The sequence below is a fragment of the Gallus gallus genome, chromosome Z, assembly GCF_016699485.2.
Source record: "Gallus gallus isolate bGalGal1 chromosome Z, bGalGal1.mat.broiler.GRCg7b, whole genome shotgun sequence".
Classification (NCBI taxonomy): Eukaryota; Metazoa; Chordata; class Aves; order Galliformes; family Phasianidae; genus Gallus; species Gallus gallus.
In genome coordinates this window covers 71,554,319-71,582,253 of record NC_052572.1, presented here as the reverse complement: position 1 = coordinate 71,582,253, position 27,935 = coordinate 71,554,319, and the positions used below count along the sequence as shown (strand labels likewise).

At 40.1% G+C, this 27,935-nt stretch overlaps 1 protein-coding gene across 3 annotated transcripts in view; it reads right to left on the bottom strand.

The window, feature by feature from the left end:
• Positions 1–9,578: 9,578 nt before the first annotated feature.
• The window catches only part of ACO1 (aconitase 1, soluble), a 52,304-nt gene continuing 33,947 nt past the window's right edge, over positions 9,579–27,935 (bottom strand). For all 3 annotated transcript variants that reach the window (XM_046905174.1, XM_040655324.2, NM_001030536.2), the window contains 17 exons: positions 27,723–27,792; positions 27,435–27,618; positions 26,672–26,811; positions 25,591–25,762; positions 25,046–25,146; positions 23,901–24,017; positions 22,468–22,627; positions 17,734–17,869; positions 17,147–17,231; positions 16,758–16,914; positions 16,078–16,202; positions 15,280–15,384; positions 14,449–14,591; positions 12,908–13,055; positions 12,395–12,517; positions 11,176–11,361; positions 9,579–10,352 (listed from right to left, as the gene is read on the bottom strand). In XM_046905174.1, the coding sequence (XP_046761130.1) occupies positions 10,239–10,352; positions 11,176–11,361; positions 12,395–12,517; positions 12,908–13,055; positions 14,449–14,591; positions 15,280–15,384; positions 16,078–16,202; positions 16,758–16,914; positions 17,147–17,231; positions 17,734–17,869; positions 22,468–22,627; positions 23,901–24,017; positions 25,046–25,146; positions 25,591–25,762; positions 26,672–26,811; positions 27,435–27,618; positions 27,723–27,792 (2,266 nt within the window). In that variant the 3' untranslated portion in view covers positions 9,579–10,238. The remainder of the gene's footprint in view (positions 10,353–11,175; positions 11,362–12,394; positions 12,518–12,907; positions 13,056–14,448; positions 14,592–15,279; positions 15,385–16,077; positions 16,203–16,757; positions 16,915–17,146; positions 17,232–17,733; positions 17,870–22,467; positions 22,628–23,900; positions 24,018–25,045; positions 25,147–25,590; positions 25,763–26,671; positions 26,812–27,434; positions 27,619–27,722; positions 27,793–27,935) is intronic.

Here is a 27,935-nt window from a genome sequence, read left to right as displayed (position 1 = left end):
ATCAGATAAAAGTGATAGAAGCATGATATTAAGCGAACTAATGGAGAACAAAAAGGTTTCTCAAAAAGCTGAAAAAAGCGCCTCTAAGATTTTACAGAGAATGCCCTTAATTTCCTTTAACATTTATGTAACATTTTTTTTCTGATATGCCCCAGGGCTGTCAGTAGTACTAAATATCAGATTTGCAAGCTGCTACTCCAGCATGAAAGTGTGAGACCTAAGCAGTAGCTTTACATGGAGAAAAATAATTCGTTTTCATACCTACATTAATTACGGTGAATCTCAAGAGACAGCGATCCCCCTGGGACTATTCCACCTTCCTTTTTTCCAGCTGTGAGTTATTACTGTTTCACAGTAAGAAGCAGTAAATCCTCTTCCCACTGTGTTTAAGATGTTTGATGAAAAAACGGGATCAGGTAGAGTGAAATGGAGTTCCACAGTTTCCCACTAATGGGAGAAAGTTGGGGAAGTTCAAATGTAGTCAGTAGGAAATATTTCTACATCTCTCTGACTGAGTACCTGAAGTGTTGCTGTACTTCCCACATCCCTCCTTGATGCACACCGAAGGATACACAGAGGGGTGGGAATAAATCAGTTTAATCTTCCTGATGTGTGTCACTCTTCAGTACTCCCTGTGAGGCTGTTTATACAGACTTGAAACAGAAGTGGTTTAACTGTGCTGAAGGCAAGCCATATATGATACTTAGAAAACTTAGGGAAATCCTTTTGTCGCACTGTATGCATTTACCTTACAAAAATGGCAGGAAAGATGGCCACGGTCTTTCAAATATTTTAATACAAATCAGTGTTTATTGTACTGCAAATTTCTACTGCACACTGTATCAGCACAATAGCTGTTTTCAGCCTTACTGACACACAAAAAAAATGACATTCAAGATCTTCTTGGATCCCTTTGCACTCCCCAAGATTCCTGACCAAACCAGAAGGTAACTCCTGCAGAGGTCGCCTAGAATTCTGTCAGCTTCTCATGGATGCCATTACTTGACCAGGACACCCCTAACTTCCCCCAAAAGCAGCGCTCTGCATGTTTTTATGCATCCTGTGACCAGAAGTCAAGTTATCCATAGCCTTACTGTGGGGCAAATATAGATTCACTTGCAGTAGATGAAGAGCTGTTGCTCCCTCCAGCCCTGTTCTAGATCTTGCCAAAGAACAAAACAGCATTATTTGTTATTTATCATCAGTAGAAAATTAAGATGATTGTGCTCCTTTATAAGCCGACAGGAGTCGATATTGATACAACACAGAGTCCCTAAAATAGCAGTAATAAGACACAGTACTGCCAATATTACATGCAGATTATGTTTATTATTTTCCAGCTATCCAAATATTTGAAAATATAAGCTGAATATGCACCAGGTGAAGACATGCTACAAAGACACTGGGACTCATTCTCATTTTAAACGGGTATCAAGAGTAAGTGCAGAATAAATGGAATTAAACTAAAGAGGTGCAGGAGAGGAAGTCAGCACACAGACACGTATAAACTACTGTATGCAAATCATTTAATGTAGTCTGTCATACAGCTCATAGGTGCACCAATTCACCAGGGGAAAACAGCACACAAACTTGACTGTGTTTGACTGGCATGGCGGTGGGTGAGAATGGAATGCAGATATCAGCTGCACAGATGCTGAGCTCTTACTGCTTCTCCAGCACCCTGAGGACTCTAGCTCAGTCTTGAATCAGTTATGATTCAAGGGGCAACTGATACCAAGCTCACATCAGAAAATGTCATGTAAAAAATCACATGAAACACATTAATCTTCACAGCCTTTGATATGGAGAGCTGTTAATTTTAAAACTGAACCAGAACTGTGTAAATGACTACATGATTAACTGCACATGTCTGAATTCTTGCTGAACTGTCCCCACAGGACAGTCCTGAAGAACGTTTTAAATTTCAGGTTCATGATGAGCATATTTTTTATAGTCTACATAGAATTCCAATAATATTGAAAAGAAAAGAATGTGAAAGGGATGCAAGAGCTACTAAAGAAGAGAATTTGAGGCCAGTAAGACAGGAGAGCAGAAGCAACCATGCAATACAGCCGATGATGTCACCATGCAAAGTGAGAGCAGAAAACAGAAAATGCCAGCATGTGACAGATGTTGCTCAAATTGGGAAAGCCAGGTGAATATCACCTGGAAGCTGCTGACAACACAGTGAGAACAGAAGACTGCCCTCAAGCCTCGCCTAACTGAGCACGGATAAAACACGTGGAGTGATCTGCTCCAAACGGCATCGAGAGCCCAGTGTAGCCATGGTTTACAGTATTCAAACACTGTGCTCATACACAGCTGGATCCATGCTCACTCCATGCCATGAGGCGTATTATCAACCTGGAAATCTGTCCCTGTGTTACTCAAGTTACTGATATGGGTGGCAGATTGCTTCAGTATGACCTACCGTGTTTTGTTACACACTGGATTACATATGAAAAGTTTAAGACAGGGTGTGGTTGTGCTTGTGAGGATTTTTGGTTTGTTGCTTTGTTCAGAAATGAACTTCTTCTGCTTTGATTTCCTCCACACGTGGGACAAACTCATTTGGGGAAAAAAATTAGAGAATGGAGCTGGTTGCAAAATGGGGGGAGATTTTAGTGCACCATTCCTATGGTGCTGCACAGTTAGTGCCTCACGCCATCAGCATCTGACAGATTTTCCGTGGGAAACTGATTTGGCCTTTCAACAGTGCATTATTATTATCTCTGTCAATGTCAGTTTCTTCATCAAAACTTTCTGCAGTATTTTGCAGCTCTCCCTCACAGCAGAAGAGTGGGACAGCCCAACAGAAAAAGACACTTCTAGGCTGGGGAAAGGCATGACTCCTTGCTACCACAGTTAGCACTGATTGGAGGGCACATAGGAATCTGCCCATGTTTCTGTTTGTTTGCTTGCTTTTGTCTTCGGCTGCTGTGGAAAGTTAAAGTGCTCATCCCATTTTCTATCCGTATGAAAATGTTCAAGTATCTGAAATTCTGAGTCACCTTCTTCAGAAATCTCTGCTGCTGGAGGACAGGGGATGGTAAAGAGGACAAGAGACCTCGTTTCTTGTTTCTCAGACAGTAGGGTCAGGCTTCCTTTCCTGAGCAGTGGAAGTAACTAGGTACTCACAGAGGGTCAGAGCATGTACATAGGTGAGAAGGGAGAGTACATCATACACATGACAAGGCTTTTATTAGGTCTTTTCATTTCATTTTAGAAAGATGCTAATTTTGTTAAGAAAGCTTCTCTGCTAACTCTCATTCAGCCTAGTTTAGTTGGCATTCATGGAACTGAGCTAAATTAGACCAGAGGGCATGGCCAAATGATTTTCCAACTACTACCATTTCAAGTGTCAGAGGCAAACGCTGTTGTGTAAACTGTCAGGACAGATGGCCCTGTGGTGTTGTCCCTATAAGTGGGAGTGGAATACTCCATTTTGCTGAAAAGAAACAGTAAGGTCAAGGTTACTCAAAGACAGAAATGACATTCATGGAAAGTTCCATATTTGATGAAAGAAGAAAAACTATGAGCTAAAGAAGCATGACTGGGAGCAATAGATGCTAAATTATTTTGTATACAGTGCTGTGACTCAGAAACATGAATTAGCTGATGCTCAAGGCAATTGAATTATTGACATTTAATGAGGAAAGTTCTGCCAATTGCTATTAATAAAAATTGTCCTGGCAAATATTTCTCTCACACATGGAATACATCCATGTAAAGATGCCCAGGAGAACATGGACATAAGGAGCAATTGACGGCAACGACTTCTGAAATCTCCCTTAATATAAGCCAAGACTTCCCACAGTTCTGACCTTTTCTTTCAGAAAATGAATAATACATAGTGATGAATATGGCTAACAGCTTCAATGTAGGATGAACCTGTTTTGAATGTGCTGTATGGAGGCAAGACAAGGGCAGGAACCATTGAAACTGTGCACATATCGTAGTGGCAGAGCAATGAGGTACATCGCTTATATCCCTTCTATCAGTAATAGTACGTTAACAGTCTTCTTTGTCATATAATAATTATCTGCTACAAAGAAAGCAATTATAACATATACCAATTTTTTGAAAATCTTCAAATTAAGAGTTATTTTAAGCAAGGGAGCTGTGGGTGTCCCATCCCTGGAAATGTTCGAGGCCAGGCTGGGTTGACCTGGGCAGTCTGCTCTAGAGGGAGGCATCCCTGCCCATTGCAGAGGGTTTGGAGATGCATTATATGTAAGGTCCGTTCCAACTCAAACTATGCTGTGATTCTGTGGCTCTGTGATTATTCATATATTTTTTAATGTGCATGAAATTACTTGAAGTTTCACTGTTATTCTGTTCATAGAGTATATGTTTTTTTAGCATTTTTCATATCGTAGAATCATATCATAGGATGGTTTGAGTTGGAAGGGCCCTTTAAGATCACCTAGTTACAACCCCTCTGCTATAGTCAGGGTGCCTCCCTCTACAGCAGGTTGCTCACAGCCCCATCCAGCCTAGCCTTGCGTGCTTCCAAGGAGGGAGCATCCACAGCTCCTCTGGGCAACCTGTTCCAGTGTCTCACCACCCTCACAGTAAGGAATTTCTTCCTAATATCTAGTCTAAATCGACTCTCTTGCAGTTTAAAGCCTTTGCCCCTCATCCTGTCACTACATGCCCTTAGAAAAAGTCTCTCCCCAGCATTCTTGCAGTCCCTCCTCAGGTATCAGAAGGCCTCCTTCTTGAAGTTCACTCTGTTTGTTACTAATCTTTTCACATTTTTACAGGTCATTCTTTGTAGTTTTTTTCCAAAAAGCTCAGAATTTATTCCTTTTTCTCCGTTAACTTTGTCCTAGACATACACCACTAGGCATATACGCTGTAGCTAAAGGTTAGAATTCTTGTAAAAATATCCAATCCCAGAGCAACACTGGAATCATTAAGTAACTTCATATCCAGGGCTGAGTACTCATGTCTCAATTCATTAATTTGCAAAATAATCCTCGATTTCATCACGTTTGCTGTCAACATTTGAGCTGTTTAAGATTCTATTTCAGCTGATTTCTCCCTTTTCACTGAAGTTGGTTGTGTACAGTTTTAGAGTTTGATCAGAGACCCCATGATTTGTTGTGCAGAAATACCATCTCACTGGGCTGCCTAAGTCCCAACAGAGACGTCAAACACAGCTTTCCATATTAAGCAATATAAGGTTTAATGTAAAGAAGAAGATGTTTCTGAAAGCCAGTACCTGTAGCACATTCCCCCGTCTGGTTATTCACTCCATTCAGATATTTCTGACATTGCTTCTGCAACATGAACCAATGGATTGACAGCTGTATTCAATTTTCAAAGCCATAAAAGGGAAGAGTAAGCAGCGTGAGCTTAGTATCAGGTGGGATAAAGGTCAGGGTGTGAAAAGAATGGTAAAACTTAATGTTAAAGCAGGCTCCAAGATTTTTAATGGAGATGGAGATCGGTAACTACACTGAAAAGTCTGCAGTTACAGCAGAAAATCAAGTATTCCTTTACTGATAATATAAAGACTCTCCAGCTACTGAAAGTGTTAGTCTGAAACAAACATGCTTGTCTGAAGCAGGTTACTTAAAACTGCATAGCTAATTTTAAGCACTGTTTTATCAATATTATATTGCTGCTCCTATCCCTTTCTTCCACAGAAGTCAGTACTGGAGACGGCGCTGTAGGTACCATGGAGAGCTCCTAGGCCAGGCACTGTGCTGGAGGACCGTCATGTCCAGACCCATGACTTGCAGCGGACACGTTACAGAAGGTGCATCCAGCTGCAAAATGTGGATCAGGTCTGAACTGCTATCTCAAGACATCGTTATGCATCTGCTCTAACTATGAAACCTACTCCACTTCACCATTATAGAGGTTTTCCACTTTGACTCCATTCGATTTTCTCGTTTTCGGATTTGGGGAGTTATTTTTGAGTAGCACAACTTCACTAGCTTCACTGACACCGAATGTGATGTACAGCAGTGGAGTTACAATAGAGTTAAACCAATGATCTGACATACTGATTGGCAATGTTAGTCTCATTTTACAAAAACCAGATTCCTTTTCTGTTTGCTGTCACTGTAGCAACATCTAATGACAGGCTGTGACAGCATGAGCAAGGGGGGAGAGCTGTGAAAAAAAGTTGAGCCATAAAACATCTGTCTTAGCAACAAATTAAGCCTGAAGTAGAGCCATATTACTACTTTTGTCCATACATCTATCTTTTTAACACTGTTTTTCCACCAGATTGTTAAAAATAACTTGTTGCTGTCTCTAAGCTGTGTGATGCATAAGAAGATTTTGCTTTGGTACTTTTAAGATCAGAGAGTGCTGATGCAGAGTTCTGAGGCTACTAAACTCAGGATTTACAATTTACCTTGGCTCCTTAAGGCAATACATTAATACTTGCAGTAATTGCAGAAAAGTCCCGAAGGGACCATGAGTGTTGTACATAGTTTAAGTATGAATATTGATTCAGTTATTCAATCAGTCAGGCTTTATTTTATATAGTACATCTACCCTTCAGTGTTCATCTTTGGTCACTATGGATAAATAATGAGAAAGGAATTGGAACTGTAAATAAAGCTTCAGCTCAGGAGGCACTGTTCTAACAAAAGAGGTAGTACGTAATAAATACACACAAGAGCAGTTTATTCATAAGATGTCTAAGTATTCAATCTGTTGTAGTTGCATTTTCAGCTGTGCCATGAACCAGATGCCAACCACATTCCTGAGAGGCTGGCTATTCCTTGGCTAGGCAACAATATAAGTAACTAATTCAAACAAGAACTGTTTCTTTATTCTTTAAGTATCCCACAGCGCTGAAATTGTAATGAGAAGAGAGAAGGAACTCAGCCAGACAGTCATTTGCAATACAATCAAATGGATAATACTGACCAGAGACAGGTTTTCCTGTAATTATTTTATCAAACTAAAGTTAAATACACCCGCTTTATTAAAATTCTCTCATTCCCATAAGCGGATGTACTGAATGATCTTGGCTGGGTGGCCACAGACAAAGAGTTGCTGTAAATTGCTCTGTGCCCAAGTATGTCCAGATGAAAGCCAGTGATGAATGACTGGTTCCATACTGGAATCTGTACTGCTTCGTATCCTTATTAATGAGACAGATGGTGGAATTGAGTGCACCCTCAGCGAGGTGGCTGATTATACCAAGCTGAGCAGTGCAATAGAAGGAAGGGATGCCAACCAACGTGACCTGGACAAACTTGAGAAGTGGACCCATGTGAACCTAATGAAGTTCAACAAGTCAACAAGACTACTTTAGCTACTTTTGAAGATTTTTTGGAAGACTCTAAAATATTTTTAAAATATTCTTAATGACACAGACATTGTGGTGCAGCGACAACTGAGAGGGAAATGTCCACTAAGTTACAAAAGAAAGCACATCTTTTAAATCCATCTTGGAGAAAGGTGGCATGGTTCAGCCAAGAAAGGGCATGGCTTCAGGGTGAAGAGAAAGCACTCGGGCTCTGCAGATCCTGCCTGGGGGAGGCATCTTCCGTACTGTAGTGACAGCATTGGTTTCTTCCATCATTGCAGGTCTGTCACTTTGCTTTTGCTGAAGATGCAAAAGGGAGACCTTTCTATGTGTTGCTCACCTTAACTAGCCCCGTGGAAGAAAAGGCAGTGCCTTGTAAGATGGGTGAAGGCTTAATTTTGATGGTGATTAGTATTTACACTGTTATCCTGTTGTCCTCATGGGTTGGCATTTGATGTCACTCAAGGCACTGATATGAATTCTGCAGGTCTCCTGTCAGAGCTCACATAGAATCAGATTTGAGTCTAAATATCAGTGTTTAAATCCCTCCTCCCCACCTCTGTCCCAGTCTTTGCTAAGAAAAACAGAAGTTGCTTCAGAGGCAAGTGGGAAACTGTTAAACCTGTGCACTTCAAAGCACTTAATCTTCAATGCTTCTAGAACCAAAATAACACACACATTATTTTTTATGGTTCATCACAGAATTGTAGAAGTTGGAAGGGACCTCAGGAGGTCAGCAAGTCCAGCCCCCAATAATAGTGCAGTAATGTACATATGTACATGAATTATGATCTTAAACACTTAACTCTGAAGGAAAAAGCACCTTAAATAATAAACTGAACTCAGAGTCCAAAAGTTACTTAAACTAGCTAGATCCTAGTCAGTTTTAAACATTGTCATATGGCATTAAAAACAACAAACTTCCTAAGCACTGTTGTGTGCTCTGTCCTGGTCCCTATCCTTTGTTGTGAAAGCTGTATGCACTGTACAGGAAGTCGCCACTTCAGTCCTGCAATGAGTTCTTTCTTCTGGGCTTTGCTTTTAACCCAGTAAATTTGTTCATACAGCTGCTTCCAAAAAGAAACATGGAAGAATGGATGACTTACATAATGCCTCCCCTTCACAAATATTAGGAACAAAGACTTTGAAAAAGACTGGCCTGTCAGATCACTGATTTACTTTTTACATAGTTTGAACCAAAAGTTGTGTATTTCTTACCAAACAGTGCTGAAGATGATGACCACATTAACAGCTCTCAACATGTTTCAAAGAAAGGCAGAGGTTAGAAGGAATCTCCTGAGGTCATCTTGTCCAAAGTCTCTGTTCAGGCAGAGCCTCCTACCTGCAGCAAGATGCCCAGCATTGTGTTCATATGCCTTTTGGATACCACCAAGGATGGAGTGCCCATAACCCCTCAGGGCAACCTGTGAATGTGCACAGTCACCCTCGGTGAGAAAGTGTTTCTTTATCTTCACAATAGAATCCCCTGTGTCTTAGTATGTGGCCATTGCTTCCAGTCCTGCTGCTGCACCGCTAAGAGCCTGAGTCTTCTGTGTGCCCTCCCTTTGGTTATTTGTACACATGGGTGGCTGAGCTGGCCCCAAGCCTTCTCTAAGCTGAACAGATCCTACCTTTCTTTCTCTCAGGGAGTACATAACTAGAGATATTAGTACCTCAGGTGCAGCCTCAGCAGTGCTGTTGTCATCAATAGGCTGTTGTAGGTACAATGTAATAACCTCTGTCCCCTCCCCAAGTCCCAAGTCCTTTGATTTCTTTCAAAACTAATTGCACTGCTCCCCACCCCAACACAGAAGGAACAAAGTGCACTGAAAATACAAGTATTAAGAGATTACTCTGAAAGAATTTCCCCTGTTAATTGTTTTGGCAGTTGCTCTACATACAGTTAGGAATAAGAGTTAGAGCTATCACCTTGTTTATCTCTGAGTAAGAAGGTATGTACATAGGTATGACTTCAGTGACCGTATTACTACTACTGGTTGCTCAATGTCATAAAATTGCTGATGTAGACCTTAGAAGTGTGGTAAATTATTTTCTCGAGGACACAGAACAGGGGAAGGAATTAAATCAGCAGTATCATGCTGAGCTACAGAAGACTGTCAGTGTTGGAGCTTTCATTGTCATCCCGTCTCATGTAGATTATTCAAAGAAACAAGCTAGAATTAAAATATGACAGGCTACAATTGGTGGGGTTCTGCTCCAGTAGGGACAATGAGAAAATAAAGCTGAAGCTTTATTCTGTATCTTACTACCTAGGATAACATGAAAAAACACACTGAACTCCTTGAAAATAAGTTTAATTTTATTCATTAGAAATATTATCCCCATAGGTCCACCTTTCCACAAAGGCTTACAGTTTAAAGGAACGGAGTTCACATTTTCTTTTGAATTAATAAACAGCTAGATGATTAATTTCAGTATTAGATTCAGAATCTGGTCAGCTGAGTAAGAAAGGATATATCAGATAATCAGGAAGGAATAAAAATTAAATGCATACTGTCAGTTAGTTTTTGGACCACTAATAAAATGCAGAACTGAACTTAGCAGTTAAAAGAAATGGACCAAATACATAAAACCAGCATATGATCTTCAACAGTTCCACAGATTCTGCCAGTATTTTAATGACTTTTGCACCGTGTTCTAAGGTAAGTCAAGCCAACTACAATTTTCAATTGCCATTCAAAACTAAGAAGAAGTTGTTTTCTTTAATGGGCAAAAGTGACAAGTTTCCTGATACAGAGAATCATTCAGCATGGTCAGCAAGCCTTTCAAAAGGCTTGTTTAAAAGAACAAAAAGAAGAAATGAACAACAACAACAAAAAATCCAACAAACCACTGTTCACTTTATGGTTCACTCTTCTGACTTCATTATTACTGATTAGTTTTGTCGTGCTCACCAGAAGCAGGCCTGTACCTGCGAGGCTGTGCTCAGTGCTTTTGATTACGACGCCATCTTACGAATCATGTAGTTCAGAATACCGCCATTGTGGAAGTAAGTGAGTTCCACGTCAGTGTCAAACCTCATGATGGCATGAAAGGTTTTCCCGGTATCCAGCTGTTGAGGTCAAAGAGAATTGTTCAAGCAGTAGAACTTACCGCATGATAGTAAAATACAGGCTATTACCATAGTTTTCTAATCTTAATTGCTCAAATGAGCATCAACTGGACACCAGTTGTTTTTTTTTTAAGCCAAGGTGCCACACCAGACCACGGCCAATAGCTTCAGAGCAAGTTGGCTTGAATCAAGCCATAATAAGCAGAATATGGAGACTCCTTGCACTGCACTTATTGTCTGTAACAGATTTAAGGTCAACACAAGCCTAGGGGCATGTAAGCTGACCACTCAATCAAGTGGTTATACTAACTGTTAATGTTTTTCTGTGTAGCCATTCTCCTGGCTTAGGTGCAACAGCAACACTAATTGCATAAGCATTCACTGGAGCTCTGTATGGGAAGAAGAAAAGCAGACAGACAGGAGCAGGAAGTGAATCAAACTACATCAGTTTTACTGAAAGCTGTTTTCATCAGTTACTTTACAATAAACTGATGAATTCATTGGGATCTACCCCATTTCAGGACATTAGTTGGGTATATGTAGACAACAGTTGTAGGCTACCCCACACAATGCAGGACTGCTTTGTGCTGAATGAAGCTGTTTGGGAATGCTGCTTTTGTCTCCCATCATTGCTCTTTCAGAATTACTGCTTTCTCAGAATAACAGAATGTCAGGGACTGGAAGGGACATCGAAAGATCATCTAGTCCAATCCCCTGCCCTCAATTCTTTTGCCTTTCTGAAGAAAAGACATTACTGGAAAAGACATTCTTCGAAGAGACAGTTAATTCAAGTGAAACCATAGCAGTTTCAGGCATTTCATACCTTGATCTGGATATTCATCTGTGGTTTTAGATTTTCAGGAATTATAATTGTGTAACGTTCTCTTCCAGTGAGTCCTAAAGTCCTTGCATCCTCCCCAGGTAAATATTGCAGAGGAATCACTCCCATCCCTACAAGGTTGCTCCGATGAATTCTCTCATAGCTTTCAGCAAGCACAGCCTTGACGCCCTGAGAAGTACATAATGGGTATGCTTATCCAGGTGGCTCAGGATAGACTTTCTGTTCTCAAAGGAATAAAACTGGTATGTTTGAGGTCCCCGCCCTTCATTACCAATTCCCGCTAGTCAGTAGGTACTGCTGCTCTGTGGACTGTCCACGATAACTTGATTATACATCAACTTTCTTTTTAAGATGTTTGAAGGACTGTCAAAAAAGTACATGCATTTTTTTGGGAATTCTGTGTAATTCTCCTGTGTTTTTTGTAGACTTCTTTGTGTTATATGTAGACTACCAGTCGTTATTTTTGTAATTTTTGCTACTTCAATGTTCTCCTCATACCCTACACATTCCAGGGTGCAGTGTTACTGATCCATACGTGTCTACATGCAAATACAGTTTACACAGAATTCACCACTGCAATAGCGATTTTAACAACTTAAACAACTGCAATCCTAAACACTAACCCTCTTAACATGTTGTTTAAAAATGCATACAACTACTGCATTCAAAACCTGCATACCAAGAAAACTTGAATCACTTTGAAAAGACTGCTGAATAATGTAGGATAGGATATAGAACAAGACAGATATTCCACTGTACCTGGATTTACACCGTGATCCTATAACAATACTGATAGGAATTCCTGAAACCTGCATGGTGAAGCAATGCTAAATTTCAAGCTCACTATTACTTCACTTAATACACTTCATATCTTCTCTGATAAGCAAGCTGAAGAAGGCAGCCTGAAGCAGACCCAAGGTTTATTGGGCTGTATGATGCAAGAGTAAAGAAAATGGCCTTTCTGGTGTAAGGAAAGTTAGCTGAAGTTCAGTCACATTTTCCTGCCTGAATGGGCTCTATGACTATTTAAATATACTTGCAAATCTACTGTGGCTCTTGGACTCAGCTTGTACTTCAGAATAGCTTCTGATATCAAGAATGAGAATAAGCTACCTAGGATAATGTTGTAAGCTACTCTTCCTGAAAAAAATGAATGAACTTCTAAGTATTATCCTCCTCCTAGTTTACTTTAGTTACTTACCAAGAGGAACGGCCCTTTGGCTGCCCAGTCTCTTGAGCTTCCTGCACCATATTCCTTCCCAGCCAGCACAATCAAAGGATGACCAGCCTGCTTGTATCTTTCAGCAGCATCAAACACGTCCAGCTGCAATGAAAATATCAAACACTTTATATACTATTGTGGGTGGAAATACACTTCTGTGGAAATGAGAAAACTGTGTTTTCACATTAAGAGCTGAAGCTCAGACTTTATGCCAAGCTCCACATTAGGTTACATGGCACTTTGTGACTGCTAGCCTGGATACATTTGTACCACAGCCCAAACTCTATACCAGTGCTCTCCACTGGTAAGCCTGAGAGCACCACCTTATGCAGGTATGTTTGGCCTGCTGTCCTGAGTCAATGAATCTTCTGTCCCCTCATTAGCTTTACTTACGAGGCACTGAAATACACGACTTAAGCTGTAAAAAGGAAAACAAGTGCTAATCCAACCTACTGCCAAGGAGCCTCATTTTAAAGCAGTGTGTACACTTACTGTTTCTCCTGAAGGGAAATGGATAGTCTGAGGTCCCTGTTTATCAATAAATTTGTTCACCAGACGAATGTTTGCAAATGTTCCTCTGGCCATGACAGCATCATTCCCTCTGCGAGAACCATAGGAATTGAACTCTCGAGGAGTCAAGCTATTAATGGAAAAGAAAAACAGGACAATGTTGGTTTAAATACAGTCATGAGCTAGTGTCCCTGAGGGAGCTATGGTTCACTCTCATCAGGGCAGTAGCATGCAGTTCTCTGGTGTTTCTACAGTTATTTAGGAAGAAAAAAGAACAGAAAAAAAGGAGAAAAAAAATAGAAGAAAAAAGAACAGAAGTCTCCCTACTTAGCCTGTACACAGAAAACAGCTTTACTGGTATTCTCATCCTGTGCCCTACAAAACCTATCTGACAGTGATGCAGAGATACAGCTATGTTGGGTTAGAAGAAGCAGTACAATCCTTTGTTATGAATCGTGAAACAGCTTTTCTCAGCTTCACTTAAGAGCTGGCTACTGAAATTTGTCATGGTTATTTATATTACCACAGCATCCAGAACCAGAGACACCACTGTGATAAATACCTGTAATGCAAAGAGGGGGTCTTTGCCACAAGTTAGAACTGAGGGAGAAAAATTATGTTTGAAAATATGGATGTGGGAATGAAGGGAGACTCCATCCTAACCAGAAGAAGAAAAAAAAAAAAAAAACACAAGAATATGACATAAAATTGAACTGTTTATATTGGACTATATTCAGAAGGAAGCTACTTAGATTTCAAAGTGGGCCAAAGAATCCAAAACAGATCCAACACAGTTTTAATCAATTTTCTCTCCAAATTTATTAAATCTAGTGAAAATACTTAATTTCTAAACTGTCAGTACTGTTTCTCAAAACTCCACAGAATTCAAAAGCAGAGCTAAACCAGTGAATAAACAACTTATCATATTATGTGTGAAGAATGAATAGGGAGACTCAGTAAGGCCTGGTTTTGTCTTAAATTGAACCCACAGTACTGAACTGACAGGCTGTCCATAGCAAAAGAGCAGTTTACAACTACTTGTAGGCTGAGCACAATAGCTCTGCCATTCATTGCAGCTGCACTGAAACCTAAACTTCTGTAGTTCATGATGTCCTAGCTATGTGAAATTGCTGTACACGCTGTGAGTGAATATAGAACCAGTTTTTGGCCCCAAGGACTATGACCATTCTGCTTTGATAGGGGAAAAAAAAAATACCTCATTTCTTTATTTATGAATTGACTTACTAAAAAAAACTAGCCTGAACCATCATCTTCCATACAAACATCTTCAGTTCTCAAGTTGAATAGATTCGCATACCCTACACAAGCTTTTAGAACCAGTGTCCAATGCTGAAACAACACAGGAATGCTTTCCTTTCTTCTTTTACGTATTCTCCAAGCATCATCCAAGATACACAAGTGTCTATGAACAGACAACTGATAGTGTGCCCATAACATGGTATAGTAACCGTGGCTTGTTTCCTCTTCCCAATCTGTAACAGGAACAAGGACGTACTGCTTACCCTCTGCTGGTCAAATAACGGGCTGCAGGACTATTCCTTGCTATATTCCCAGCTGGAGATATGTGGTCCGTTGTCACAGAATCTCCAAAATTCAACAGGACATAAGCATCTTCTATAGTTTTGGGTGTCTGCAGAGCCAAAGTCTAAGCCGCCACAAGTACAAAGAACACGATTTTAAAATGACACACAATTCCCTTACCTTTCTCAAAAAGACAAAATATGTAGAAGAAATCTGCAAACTAGAGCCTCTCGTTTCATGTAAGTTAGGATAAAGAAAAAAACGGTATGAAAGATACAGACATTCTTACACCAAGTATGATGTCCTGGCTGCCTGTCAGCAAATTCATGTATGTATAAAATAGATGATGCAAAAAAGTTAGCTGAGGGCTTCAACAGCACATGCATGAACACAGAGGAAAATCTGTGATATCTGGACATCTGCATGCATTGTAATTTGCACTTTCTTTTAAACAGTGCTGAAACTGCATCAGAGTACTGAACTAATGATTGCAAAATGCAGGGAAGAAGATATATGGGTTCCATTCCTTTTACTTCATTTGCTTTGTTACTACTTAAAACTATCCCAGCTTAACAAGAAAGGGGAATTTTCAAAAATCTTGAACCAATACAGAATCCTTGCAATTTTTAGATTCACTTTTGCCTTGGTATTGAAATGAATACAATGAGTGTGATGATAACATCTCAGAAATGAAGTCTCAGCAGGCTATCATGGATGCTTCCAGGCCCCTTGATGTGCCTCTGCTTCATCCTCCAGATTAGTCATGGTTGCTACAGTGTTTGGCCTGATTCAAAGGGGAAGTGTGCACTTACCAGACCATCAAAGAAAGGCGGAGACTTGATGTATGTTGACTTTGGATTCCAAGTATATAGCTTGTCTGAGGGAGCATCTAAAGCATTCCAAGCTTCATTTACTGTCTGAAAAACACATAAACATTCCATAAATCTAAGTTTTCAGAAGCAACAGATTTGATTTCTGCAAAAGCCTTACATTTTTCTTCAGGCTTCTGGGATATTCTTGTGCCACTATATTCTTTTTTGCTTTGTTTTTAATGACTCTACCTATTAGTAGAAAGAGTAAGGAAATGCAAATACCCTCCCTTCATTGCAGAAGAAGAGCTACTCATCCACTTTTCTGGCACTTACCTATGTTATGGAGGCAGATAACATTTTAAAACTCCCAACATGTTATCACAAATCTTAGGAAACTTTTCTACCACGTAGAGCCCAAGAACATTTTGTTTCAGTACCTGACGAAGACTTACAGGAATACATTACCAAGTGCAAGTTTTTCTCTGTCATTAATGCTATCAAGTAATGCAGATGAATTTTATGTCATCTGAAGAAAAATCTTTGAGGCTGGAACATCTCACTTTTTAATATCAGTCTAAAATAACTGCTTAAAGTCCATAATCTGCAATATTCAGGACACAACCAGCCATAAGAACCAATTACTAGAAGCCTTTTGAAAAAATAAATAAAATCTCACTCTAATACTTATCACAATTGGAGCAACAGCAACAGAAGGCAAAGGTTCTTTTCACTGTCAAAACCTATTCACTTAAGGTCTTCAGAATATAAACGAAACCACTTCCCTGACAATTAATTTACCTCTATTTTTTGGTAGACCTCCTTGAACATCCCAGGAATAACATACTGACGTTCAACAGCCTGTATCTCATTTCTTGTTGGCCAGATGTCTTTCAGGAAAATCTTCTTCCCTGAAGCACTTATCCCTGTATAAATTGATAATGTTATACCTGTTGTATACATGTTCCATTAAAAAAATAAATAAAAGTATCTTGTGCTCTTCAGCTGTGCATTCCTTCTAACTCAACAAAAACTGGCAAGAAACACCCTTTTTCAACTACAAGAGTCTGACACATGATAGCCTCATGAACTTGATGTCTGTACATATGCCTACTTTTGTGATTTCTATTGGTCTTCCAGAATATTTGTACAATAATTTAGGTTAGAAAGGATCTATAAGGGTTGTCTAGTTGAACTGCCTACTCAAAGAAAGTCTACTAGATCAGACTGCTCATGAAAAACCACCACCCATATATAACCAAAACATCTCCCATGGAATTAGAATACAAGGCAAACATGGCTTTCCCTTCCCTTCAACACATAGACTCCATTTTTAATCTGTTGTTTGACAATTGCATGCTTAGTATCCTAGATGTACTCACACATTTAAAGTATCTCCTTGGGATAAGCATTTCTTAAGAGCTCAACTCCAACTACTTCCATTTATAAGGTATGAGAAGAAGCATTCCACAGTGTCTTACCCAAAGGCTCTTTCTCAAAGTCAATCCGGACAGTTCCTGCAATTGCATAGGCTATCACCAGTGGTGGAGAGGCTAGGTAGTTAGCACGGGTGTTGGGATGCACACGCCCTTCAAAGTTCCTGTTGCCGGACAAAACACCCACTGCTACAAGGTCTCCCTGCAAGAGTTTGAGAGAAGGAAGCTGGTGCAGCAGGTTTGCAGAGTTGCATCATGCCGCAACATCAGTAAGAGGACAGACAAAGAACTGTCTCCTTCCAAATGGTTCCCAAGAACCTCACGTGGAAAATGAACTGCATTTCCTTCGTACATACCTGACAGGTTTAGCTCAGTACTGCACAGAGAATAACTTACCTAAATAAGATGCATATGAAAATCTGACTGATGCATACCTGTGTAATGGCTTCAACAACAGAGTCTGGCAGGGGTCCACTATTGCCAATACAAGTCATACAGCCATAACCCACTACATCAAACCTAAACAGAGCATGAAAATCATCAAGGAATTAAAAAACTATTTTGGAGCTAGGTGTTTGACTCCATAACAATTGGTAAGGCTTACTTTCAGAAGAAGTACTGTTTTAACAAATCCACTGCTGCTGAAAACAGCATTTTTCAGAACGATCACTTTGTATTATTGCAGTGACACTCCATGTATACAGAGCAAAGAGCTGGGAAATTGCTGTTATCTAACAAGATAAACAACAATATATTGCCATTTATGCTATTTTAAAACAATTATTCTTGAAAAAGAATCAATTTTCCTGCATAGGAACATGAGTCTTCAAGAAGGCAGCAAGCCCTTTCCCCACTTGGCACTAAGTCAGCCAGCACAACAGCAATGCACTAACTCATGCAGGAGCATGTCGTAGGGCATCTGCCATATCTTTTAATCTGTGCAGATAAAGAGTTATTCCATTGCAACACTTGCCAGTGCTTACAGTGAAGCACTGGACAACTGTAAGAAAAGCTCACTTACCCTAGCTGAGAAAGGTAGCTCATGACTCCACTCTCTCTCAGATAGTAAGTGACAACGCCACTTCCTGGAGACAGGCTAGTTTTAATGTAAGGCTTCACTGTCAAACCAGCTTCAACAGCTTTCTTGGCAAGCAATCCTGAAAAATGCAAAGGATAGTTGCAGTTTTTCCTGGAAGTGGAATAGTTTGGTGGATCAACAGGTTAACAGTGGTGTCATTAAATAACTGGAAAGCAGAAAGGGACTACAGCACTAATTCCAGAGTAACCAGCTAGAGTACAAGTGCACTGTTGAAGTGTAAACCCAGTCTGCAATTTCTGTTTCATCAGAAAGCCACGGGAAATTACATTCAACAAAACGCACTCACACAGGGGTGGCATGCAGACATTCAGAACTCAAACAGTTAACTAAACACTAGCCACAAGACAAACATTTCATCAAAAACGCAATGAAGGATTTTGCCTTCTCTGGTAGTTTAATGCTGAAATAACAACCAACCTAGCAGTGCACTCATACAAATTACTTCTGAACGCAGCAACTGGTCCTCATCACAATTTGTTACCAGAGTGCTATTTTACCAGTCCTTATTTGCAATGTGCACAGAGGTGACCTAGTGGAATAGATTTGTTGCCAGAAACATATTTATTCTGACCTTCTTATGTTTAAATGAGAAGTTCATGTACAGAGGAATGTTCAGAAAATGAACCCTCTCCAGCTCCTTACCAGGACAGCAAGGTAATTTTTTAACTTTTTTAAATTTTAAATGCTAAGTTTTTTACCCTCACACACCTACTTGGATGAGAAAGTATATGTGAGCTCTGCTTTGATCCACCATGAGCTCCAGCAGAAAGATAATCATCAAACTAGTTTGTTTTTTGTCAGCTGTTTGGCATTCTGTAGACACGTCCTGGAGACCGACTCTTAGAGTACTCTGTGAGAAAGTCCAGACTGTTACATTTGGAGGCCTAAGGGTAGATGAAATATTAAAAAAGTTGCCCCATTCTTCAAATTGCTGAGGCCACCTAGCTGTCAGAGATAGCTGTTGTAAACTGGAGTTCCTGGATACTTGGTAACCATGAACATATGATCATCCTAAAATCTGAGAGGCTGACAGCATCTCCAAAAGTGTTGGTTTCTGTTTTCCTGCAAATATCAGCTCTGAAAAGAACGCAAAATCAAACTCTAAACCAGGCAAGCAAATGACAGAATTTAAGTTACTATGAGAAATCTTAACCCAACTCTTTATCAAAGTCAGATTAGGCTGTCTAGGCTACTACAGCATATGCACACTATCCCCACAAACATACAGCCCTCCCATATCATTTAGAGCATACTTTTGTAGATCGAAAGAACTATCCATATTTTGGATTTCCTTTAGCACTGTATCTTTTATTTTATTTCAAACTCCACTTTGAGTAAGAAATTATCACCTTTCCTGTGGATATCTCTGAGGGTTCTCAACCAGGTAGTGTACAAACAGTTACTAGAGACTGAGAGAATTATTCTTTCCCTGCTTGACAAAGCCAAAGAGTGAGGCATCAAAGGTTACAGCTCCTACTAAATCTAAATGAATATGTTGAGATCCTTGGCACTGCATTTTTCAGGCTGCTGTGTATTACCCTGTAGTGAACGCATTCAGAGTACTAACCTGATGGTATCTTCAATGACTTCTGTGCATTAAGCTCTTTGAGCTAGTAAGCTAATTAGGCTGAAAGACCAGAATCTCCATGCCACAGCAAAGAGGAGTAAAATGCACACCATTAGCCTGGAAGCCAAAGGTTTGAGAAAACTGTACTACATTGGTAGAACAACTGAGGAATACACCCACCTAGAACTAAAGGAAAAAAAATGAATAAAGATAGTCTGCCTGAAGGAAACCCACTTCTCAGAAGAAAGAAACACAGCTCAACAGCTGTGATCATCACCAGGATGGACCTGATCCAGTTGTCTCGTTAAGGGCAAGTGAACTGGGAAACATTAACCTTGTTCCTCTCAAAGGTGCAAGAAACAGAGGGAGCTTGTCATGCTGCTGGAGCACTGAAGATGGAAGAAAACAAATCACATTTTTTTACAGATGAAGAGGAAAACAAATGTTTACCTCATGTTTCTTCCGAGGAGAGCTCTGGCAAATAAATTAACTTCTCAGCCATCAGCTTTCCACAGAATCTCTGGCTACTGGTTGGAAGTGACCAATTTAAGACCATTGGATAGTCTTACTTATTTACTGTGCTGTAATCTATGAAAAATGTAGAAGTACAGGGTAGGAAAGGACCTTTGAGAGTTTTTTAGACTGAAACCAAGAAAAGGTTGATTCAATCAATTTAATCTGCACAGATTCACCAAAATAAAATGTGACTGCAAAAGGCCTCCTTCCTGAATTTCCAGCAGAGGAAGAAGAAGCACTTGCTGCTCATAGGAAGGCACATCAGTTGCTCCAAAATGAACCAACTCCCACAGTATTCTGGTGGGAGGGATAGAGGGCCCAATAACATAAGCCTTGGCAACACAGGAGATGAGGACAACAGAAAACATTCTGATCTTAATTTCTTTCTGGCTGTTTTCAGGTATTTTAAGGTAGCTAGCATTGCTGAGTAGCAGATATATGGAACAAAAATATATTTGAGTTGTATCAAATACATCAAAGATAAATACATCAGAATATGATTAATCTATTTATTTACATATATCTCAACATATTTTGTTTTAGTCAGCCTAAGGCGTAGCATAAAAATGACCAGACATTCTAATACCAACATTTGTCTTTAGCAACTTAAAGTCTTAGTTCCTGTATCTTGCTGTCTTTCAACCTCAAAATGATAGCAACTCTTCTCCTTTGCATTTTTTTAGTTACTCTTCTACTATAACCCATGCTTCAAGAGAGATTAACCACAACTACTTGAACATTGCAAGCCAAGAGTTACCCAGAAGAGACATGCCCTGGCTGTGCCTGCCTTGCAGAGAGATCTGAACACAAACCATGTGAGGAGCAGCCCAGGTACCCAGCCCACATGGGGAGCAGCAGCAGCAGAGCAAGAAAGGAGCTTGCTGGTGGCAGAAAAGGAAGAATGCACAGAGACTGTGGTACACATTGGCCCCCCACCACTCAAGTGCCCCAGGAAAGCCACCACCTGAGCTCCAAACAGCACTGCTCCAACCCTGCCAGACCCTGCCGCAGCAGCAGGGAGGGGAAACTACCAGCCTTTGCCCCCCTCCCTGCTGCCACCAAGCAGCAGCCAGACCTTGGGTACCATTCCTGCTCCTTCACCACACAATGCCCCATCTTTCATGGCACGCAGTTTTACAACTGGCCCACCACCATTGGAGCTTCTCCAGCTCTCACAGGCATCAGAGCTGCAGGCTCCTTGGGCCACCTTGTCTTTCCTGAATCAATCCTTTGCAATGTGGGCAACTGCCGTTCTTATGTCACCTGCCTGGTAGCCCTGGACAACTCAGCACTGCTCAACTTGCACCTGCAGCTCTGACAGGGCAGATACAGGTAATAAGCCTGCACCTCAGTGAAAACAGTGGAGACAGCCACACCATTACAGGTTCCTAAGTTACTAATTCATAGTACTGGAAATAAGATGTGTCAGTAATAAACCTTCTCATGTCCTTTTATTTATTTATCTATTTATTTAATGGTTCTGGAAATGAAATGGCTTCAGCTGCCATGTCCCTTTAGTCACGCTGTCACTAGTTTATTTGATGGTGAAATCCCAGGTTGAATTTGTGTTATGCCTCTCAAGAGGAAGTAGAAGCACTGGTCCTAACATCAACTGAATGGCTTTCTGTAAGAGTCAAGTTCTAGATTCTTAGCAGTAGAGATTTAAAAATAAATAAGAACAACCAAATACTAACTATTAATTTCAAGAGCTGGCTTCCCTTATGAACTCTTTTAAGCGGTACTTCCTGATTCATACTGCTATCAACCATGAGTTGTACTATGGCATTGCTGATCCCAACCAAGGGGAAACTTTCCTATACATTCAATCATTTCAATACTTCTCTTCAATACATCTGAAGATCACCTTAGAGATACAATACATTGCTGAAACATGAGCTGTATCTCAGTGCCAGACAAAAGCGTATGGCAGCTTATTTGGTACAACTAACTTAGCTCAAATTTTATCCATTCATATTCACACCAATTGTATTATATTGTAGTATTTGAATGGTGATAAGCAAGAGAGTGGGAGAAAAAAAGTCCACCTATGACCACCTTCTTATATACAGTTCATGTGAAAATGACAAGGCTCTAGAAGACAGAAATTCCAGAGAACTCATTTTTCCTCATTTACTTGTCCCTACCTGCCCTCAAACACTTGTTCAGACAGCTAAGCATTCATACTGTGCTGATAGATAAGAGCACCTCCAGATTTAAACTAACAGACTCTTCTTCACTGACCCTTTCCCTGTGGTGCTGACTTTCAGTACTCCCTCCTCAGCTCCAATCACAGAACTACAGAACAGTTTTTGTGCATCTAATCAGGTGCCAGAGGTGCTGGTTAATTCAGCTCCAGTTTGACCTGGAGAGAAAACAGTGCAAGAAAAATACACTTACTTCAACCCACATTTCCAGCTACTATGTCCAGAATTTATTCTGCTATTCCTTAGGGACTAATCTCAATTCTAGTATGCCAAATGATGAAAACAGAGTTAGTGTTGTCTTTGTCTTCACAGCACACAGCCAGAGCCATAGAAAGACTACTGCACATAAAACTGAGCAGATGTACTTACCTGCTCCCAACATGACTGAGGGGTTACTGGTATTAGTACAGCTTGTAATGGCAGCAATCACTACTGAACCATGAGCTAGTTCAAAGTCGCAGCCCTCAAAGTTAAATTTGATTACACTGTTGTGTCGATCCGGGGCAATCTGGAATCCCTTGAATCCTTGCTGTAAGAGGAAAAAGAAAGAATCAAAAGGATGCCTCTAATGTAAATATTTTGACTGGAAATTAGCTGCAAGCTTCATGAATGAGAAGTGTCTGTAGTCACACCAGTACTTGCATTGGTGGTAGAGATTTGCATCTTTGGCCAAAGTGGTGGACAAAAATAATTTCCATGGCACTATACCCCATTTTCTTTTTACTGGTAAAACAGATAGCCTTCAAAGCAAAAGTATTTGCGTTTTCTTCCTGCATGAATTTATCCCCCTTTAGTTTGCTAAGATGCTTCGGACCTACTTGCTCTAGATTCCTGATCACATTGGAAAGCAAAGATTCCCCAAGATAATCTTGCTACACAGCCTAATTCTGAGATTTTAGCCATAATACTTAAGACTTTTAAGCAGTGAATATCAAAAAAATGCAAACATATGTTACAGGATGATTTGAGAGGCAGAAGTCTGACAGTTGATAAAGAACAAGAAGGCACTGTTTGCAGCATACAGCAGTAAGTTTAGAGATTTGGAAGGGTAAGATCCTTTAATGCAATTAGAAACATGTAACTAACCACTGCAGTTTAAACTTCTTGATTTAAATCACTAAAGTTCTGCAATGCTGTTTAGCAGGTGGAGTTATTGCACAAGGTTATCAAGGAGGGATATCATATCAAGTAAAGATTCAAACTGATTTTGTAACCTTACAAGTCTGGGCATAATAATTTGAACTAAAATCTTGCTTTTCTTTCAATGACAGTTTCTCATTGGATGATGTAGAGAGAAGTACTTAATTCTCTAAATGTCTTTTTTTCTGTTGTCAAAATCAATGTGAAAGAGACAGAGACAGCAGTAGCTTTAAACTGCTGAATCTAGCTTGAATAGTGAATGCAAAACTACCTTGCAGAGTTCAAGGCTAAACACACTTTGAAAGCTCTGATGTAGAGCTAGCCAGTCATCACACAGGTCAGTGAAGCAGCTACTTCCAACCTACAACAATACCCAAGGTAGCTTTTTATAGAGATCCCAATCACACACTGAACCTGTGTTAGGCCTAGGACTGGTCTAAAATCAGAAGGAACTCTACTTCAGTAGGATAGCAATAGCTTCAGGTGAAAGAACATTCAAAAGGAACAGCAATATCATTTTCCATACTGCATTCAAACACCAATCAAACACTTTCATTCACTCTTCATCAGGAAAGCAAGGAACAAACTAGCCAATCCCAAAATGTAGTTTCTAAACTATTTTAGAAGTACACATTAGTTTGTAGACACATGTTCCCAGTCACCTTTGCTCCCAGACAAGTCTCAAAGTCCTTCTTCATATCTGACACAGCAACTTTGTCCTGGGGTCTTTTTGGTCCGCTGCAGCAAGGCACAACAGTATGAAGATCCAACTCAACAACCTATTCAGTAAGAATAGCAGATAGGGATTCAGCACTTATGACAAGCTGAAGCCAGGTAAGTCACAGGTGCGCTTCACTTCACTGCTGAATAAATGCTAAGTCTGCCCATTTTTACCTTTGTAGAAATTATCAGAGGCATATGAGATAGAAAAGATCAGAAGAGAAGGAAGTTCTACAGTGAGACCCTGCTAGCTCCCAGGTGTGGCTCTCAGAATTAGCCCGATCATTGAAAAGTCAACACACGAGAGAATCATCTGAACAGTACAGACAGTGTAGAGAATGATATCCTTTCACATACTAGCAACAGTAACTAGATTCTGTAGATATCCCCTCCACAGAAAACAATTCTGTGGCGAGATTCTGATACTAGCATAAACCAGAACAGACTATTTAGGTGCACCCTAGGGAAAATATTCAGAGCTTATTAGGGAACACAAGAAATTATGATAGTTTCTTAATCCCTGCCCACGTTTCAATTTTGCTTTTATAGTGTTTCTTTCTATAATTTTTTTAGTTAAGCATGCAAAACTGAACATAAGTTACAAAATTGCAACTAATCTTGAATTGCCAAATACAGACTATGATCTTGATTTTGTTGCACAGAAAACAACTTGTTTGGTATGCAGTTAGCAAACAAAGCTTCTAAGTCTCCTTATCAAGCAGTAAAATAAGTTGCTGAACATGAGAAGAGAGACAAGGCCTACAGAGAACACATCTGCATTATCTTCAAGAGCTCTGTTCATTTCTGGACCAGAGTTCTTAAAAATACATGGAACCAGTTGCACTATCTGCAGCAGCTAGAGTTCAGCTGACAGTTAGTCTATACTGATGACCAAATTTTCGCATCTGGAAACTGAGCTAGCTGGCTTAATTCAGAACTCAGTGGAATAAGACAGCTGTACAGATAAAGTCAAAGGATCGGAAGGAGGAGTAACCTTGATTAGTTTTAGTTTCTTTAAAAAAGAGACAACAGTTATATTAAAATAGGGCAGGGCACAACTAAAAGAGTGAAAAGAGTAATTTCTAACCTGTGTGAAGTCTGGATCCTGAGAGGAGTTCTTGAAATCTCTCAGCATTCCCACAGCCTCAAGATACTTTTTTGTGCACAGAACTTTCTCTTTATCACGGCCTACGGCAAAAGCCAGATGCAAGGGGGGGGAAAAAAAAAAAAACCACAAGTGGACCTGAGGAACTACTATGAGACAGAAGGCAAAGCAGACTATTTCACACTGTTCACACTACACTGTGCACAAAAGGACTCTATCAGCACATGTACTAGGCACTCAGTGGAAACAGAGTAACTGAGCAGACAGTGGCTTTTACAGAACAAAAGCAGTTTAAGCTCTTGCTTCCGTAATCTGGACAGCCCACGTTCAAGGAGGACGAAGCAGACACTTATAAGACAACCTAAAATTTTGCTCTTCCTCAATATAGGTAACACTAAAAGCAAGAAACAAGCTTAATAAGCAAATACATAATAAAAATATATGATAAGAGCTTCAAGCTTACAAGGCTTCACCATATACACTTTGGGATTCTACACCTTTAATACATGCCTCTTCTTGTAACTAACCTGTTTGCACCAGGTATCCAATGCTAATATCATCCACTGGGAAATAGGCAGCTGTTGCTCCATACTCTGGACACATATTGGCAATGGTGGCTCGGTCAGCAATTGACAGCTGGGCTACACCAGGACCAAAAAACTCCACAAATTTACCCACGACTCCAACTTGGCGAAGGTGCTGTTATAAAAATACAGCAACTATGTCATCAGTAGGTATCAAGAGACTTGTGTAAAATTCTACACACATTTTAAAGCAGGAAACTATATATAGTAAACTATATTAGAAAAACAAGGACACAGAACTGTAAAGTCCCAAGAAGATAAAACACAGGCATGCAGTGTTCCTTCTGAACATACTCTTCCTCTCACTTGAAAACATAGTTTCTCTCTAAGGAGAAAACAGTATGCGCTTTTTTTGCCAGTGAACTCAGACAGGGGAACAAGAATAGCTATATCCACAAGCACAGGAATCAAACTGCAAATGTCTGAAAACAAACAACATTCGGATGAACACAAAAAAATTAAACTTTCCCCAGCTGAAGGTTCTCCCTGAAGCCAGCAACCCATGATGAACATATCTACCAGGCTGCTGAGCTTCAACTCAACATTACTGCTGACTCAGTTAATACTCTTAACTCAGTCACAAGCCACAGAGTGAATAAACATATTATGAGCATGTGAGCAAAATGCCCGTAAATCAAAGACCTCTGACTGCAGTACTTACTGTTTTCAGCTTCTACATTGCCTCACTCTAAGTGTGGCCTTCAAAAGAGAGCCGTTCTGTTTATTTTGAGATGATAAAGAATCGAGAACTTTGTACAAATACTGCTGTTCCAAAATGGGCCTACACGTGAGGAATTAAACAGGCCACTAGGTACCAGCTCTCTGCTCTATTTTATCTAGGTTTTGGGAAACAGATTTACATAGCAAATTTGGGAAGCTGATTCCAATCCATAGAGCAGGAAGTCCGAAGGACCAAAACGACTACGTGGAAGTATACACGGGGATCCTAAGTATGCAACACAGTGGCTCTCAGAGCACATGCAGTTTTCAGCAATAATGGCACAAAAAAAGGCACGTTCATTACCTTGGTAATGGTGAGCACTATGTCAGTGGATGTTACGAGTGGCTGAGGGTTTCCTAGCAGCTTATAGCCAACCACTTCTGGAAGCACCATGCTAATTGGCTGGCCCAACATCACTGCTTCTGCTTCAATGCCACCAACACCTGGAAGCAACAGAACTATACCATCAGACTATCCAAAAGACACAAAAGAGTCAAATAAACCCATGACATAAGTATTTTATGATGACTTAAGGTGAGAGAGAGCACAGAGTAAAACAGGGCTGAGACCTCTGTGAACAGACATTTGTCTTCTTCAGTTTTTGCAAGGCTGTTTTTTTTTTTTTTTTTTTTTTGCAAGGCTAAGCTTCAGTTTCATACTTTTAGCCTTGATCCTCCGGCATCAGATGGCATATTAGATAAATCTGAGTAACTCACTCTGAGGAGACTTGGATTTCACAGTGAGCATGTAGAAGTTTCATATAACGACTTAACCACGCCATGAATAAACAAAGAACAAAACCCCTGACATGGCACAGAACACTGGTGTGCTGTTTGTGAAACGTATTTTAACTACTGGTTATCAAACAAAAGCAGAAAAGTTGTTTTACAGGAAATAAAGTTTACTATGCTCAAAGGTATAACGTTGTTCCCTGCCCATGGAATTGGATAGGAACAAGCTTATCCTTAAGGTCCCTTCCTAACCCAAACTATTCTATGTTTCTGTAGAAGAAGAAGAAGAATAGTGATCAGCCAACAGACTATTCACTATGAGCTACTGCACATACCCCAGCCAAGTACTCCCAAGCCATCTACCATGGTGGTGTGCGAGTCAGTGCCCACCACACTGTCGGGATAGTAGTAGCCATCCTGATCCATCACCACTCTTGCTAAGTATTCCAGGTTCACTTGGTGGATGATCCCAGAGCCTGGTGGAATAATCCTCATGTTTTTAAAAGCCTGAGAGCCCCACTGAAACAAAAATAGAGTCAAAAGTTTTTAACACAGGTGAGCACTGGAAGAATTTATGTTTGTTCCATCTTTGGTCATGCAAATAAAATTAACTACTTCAGTACCTTTAAGAACTCAAACCTTTCTTTGTTCCTTTCAAATTCCAAGTCCTGATTCTTTTGCAAGCTGTCTGATCTGCAAGTGAAAATAATCATCTGTCACAATCAGAAGGGTCCACCTGATATTTGTGTGTGGTCAAATATGCCCAAATGGTGAAGGAAGAGTTATTAGCTAATTTTAATGCTGATCAATCTCAGCTCTTAATGTCATCATAGAAG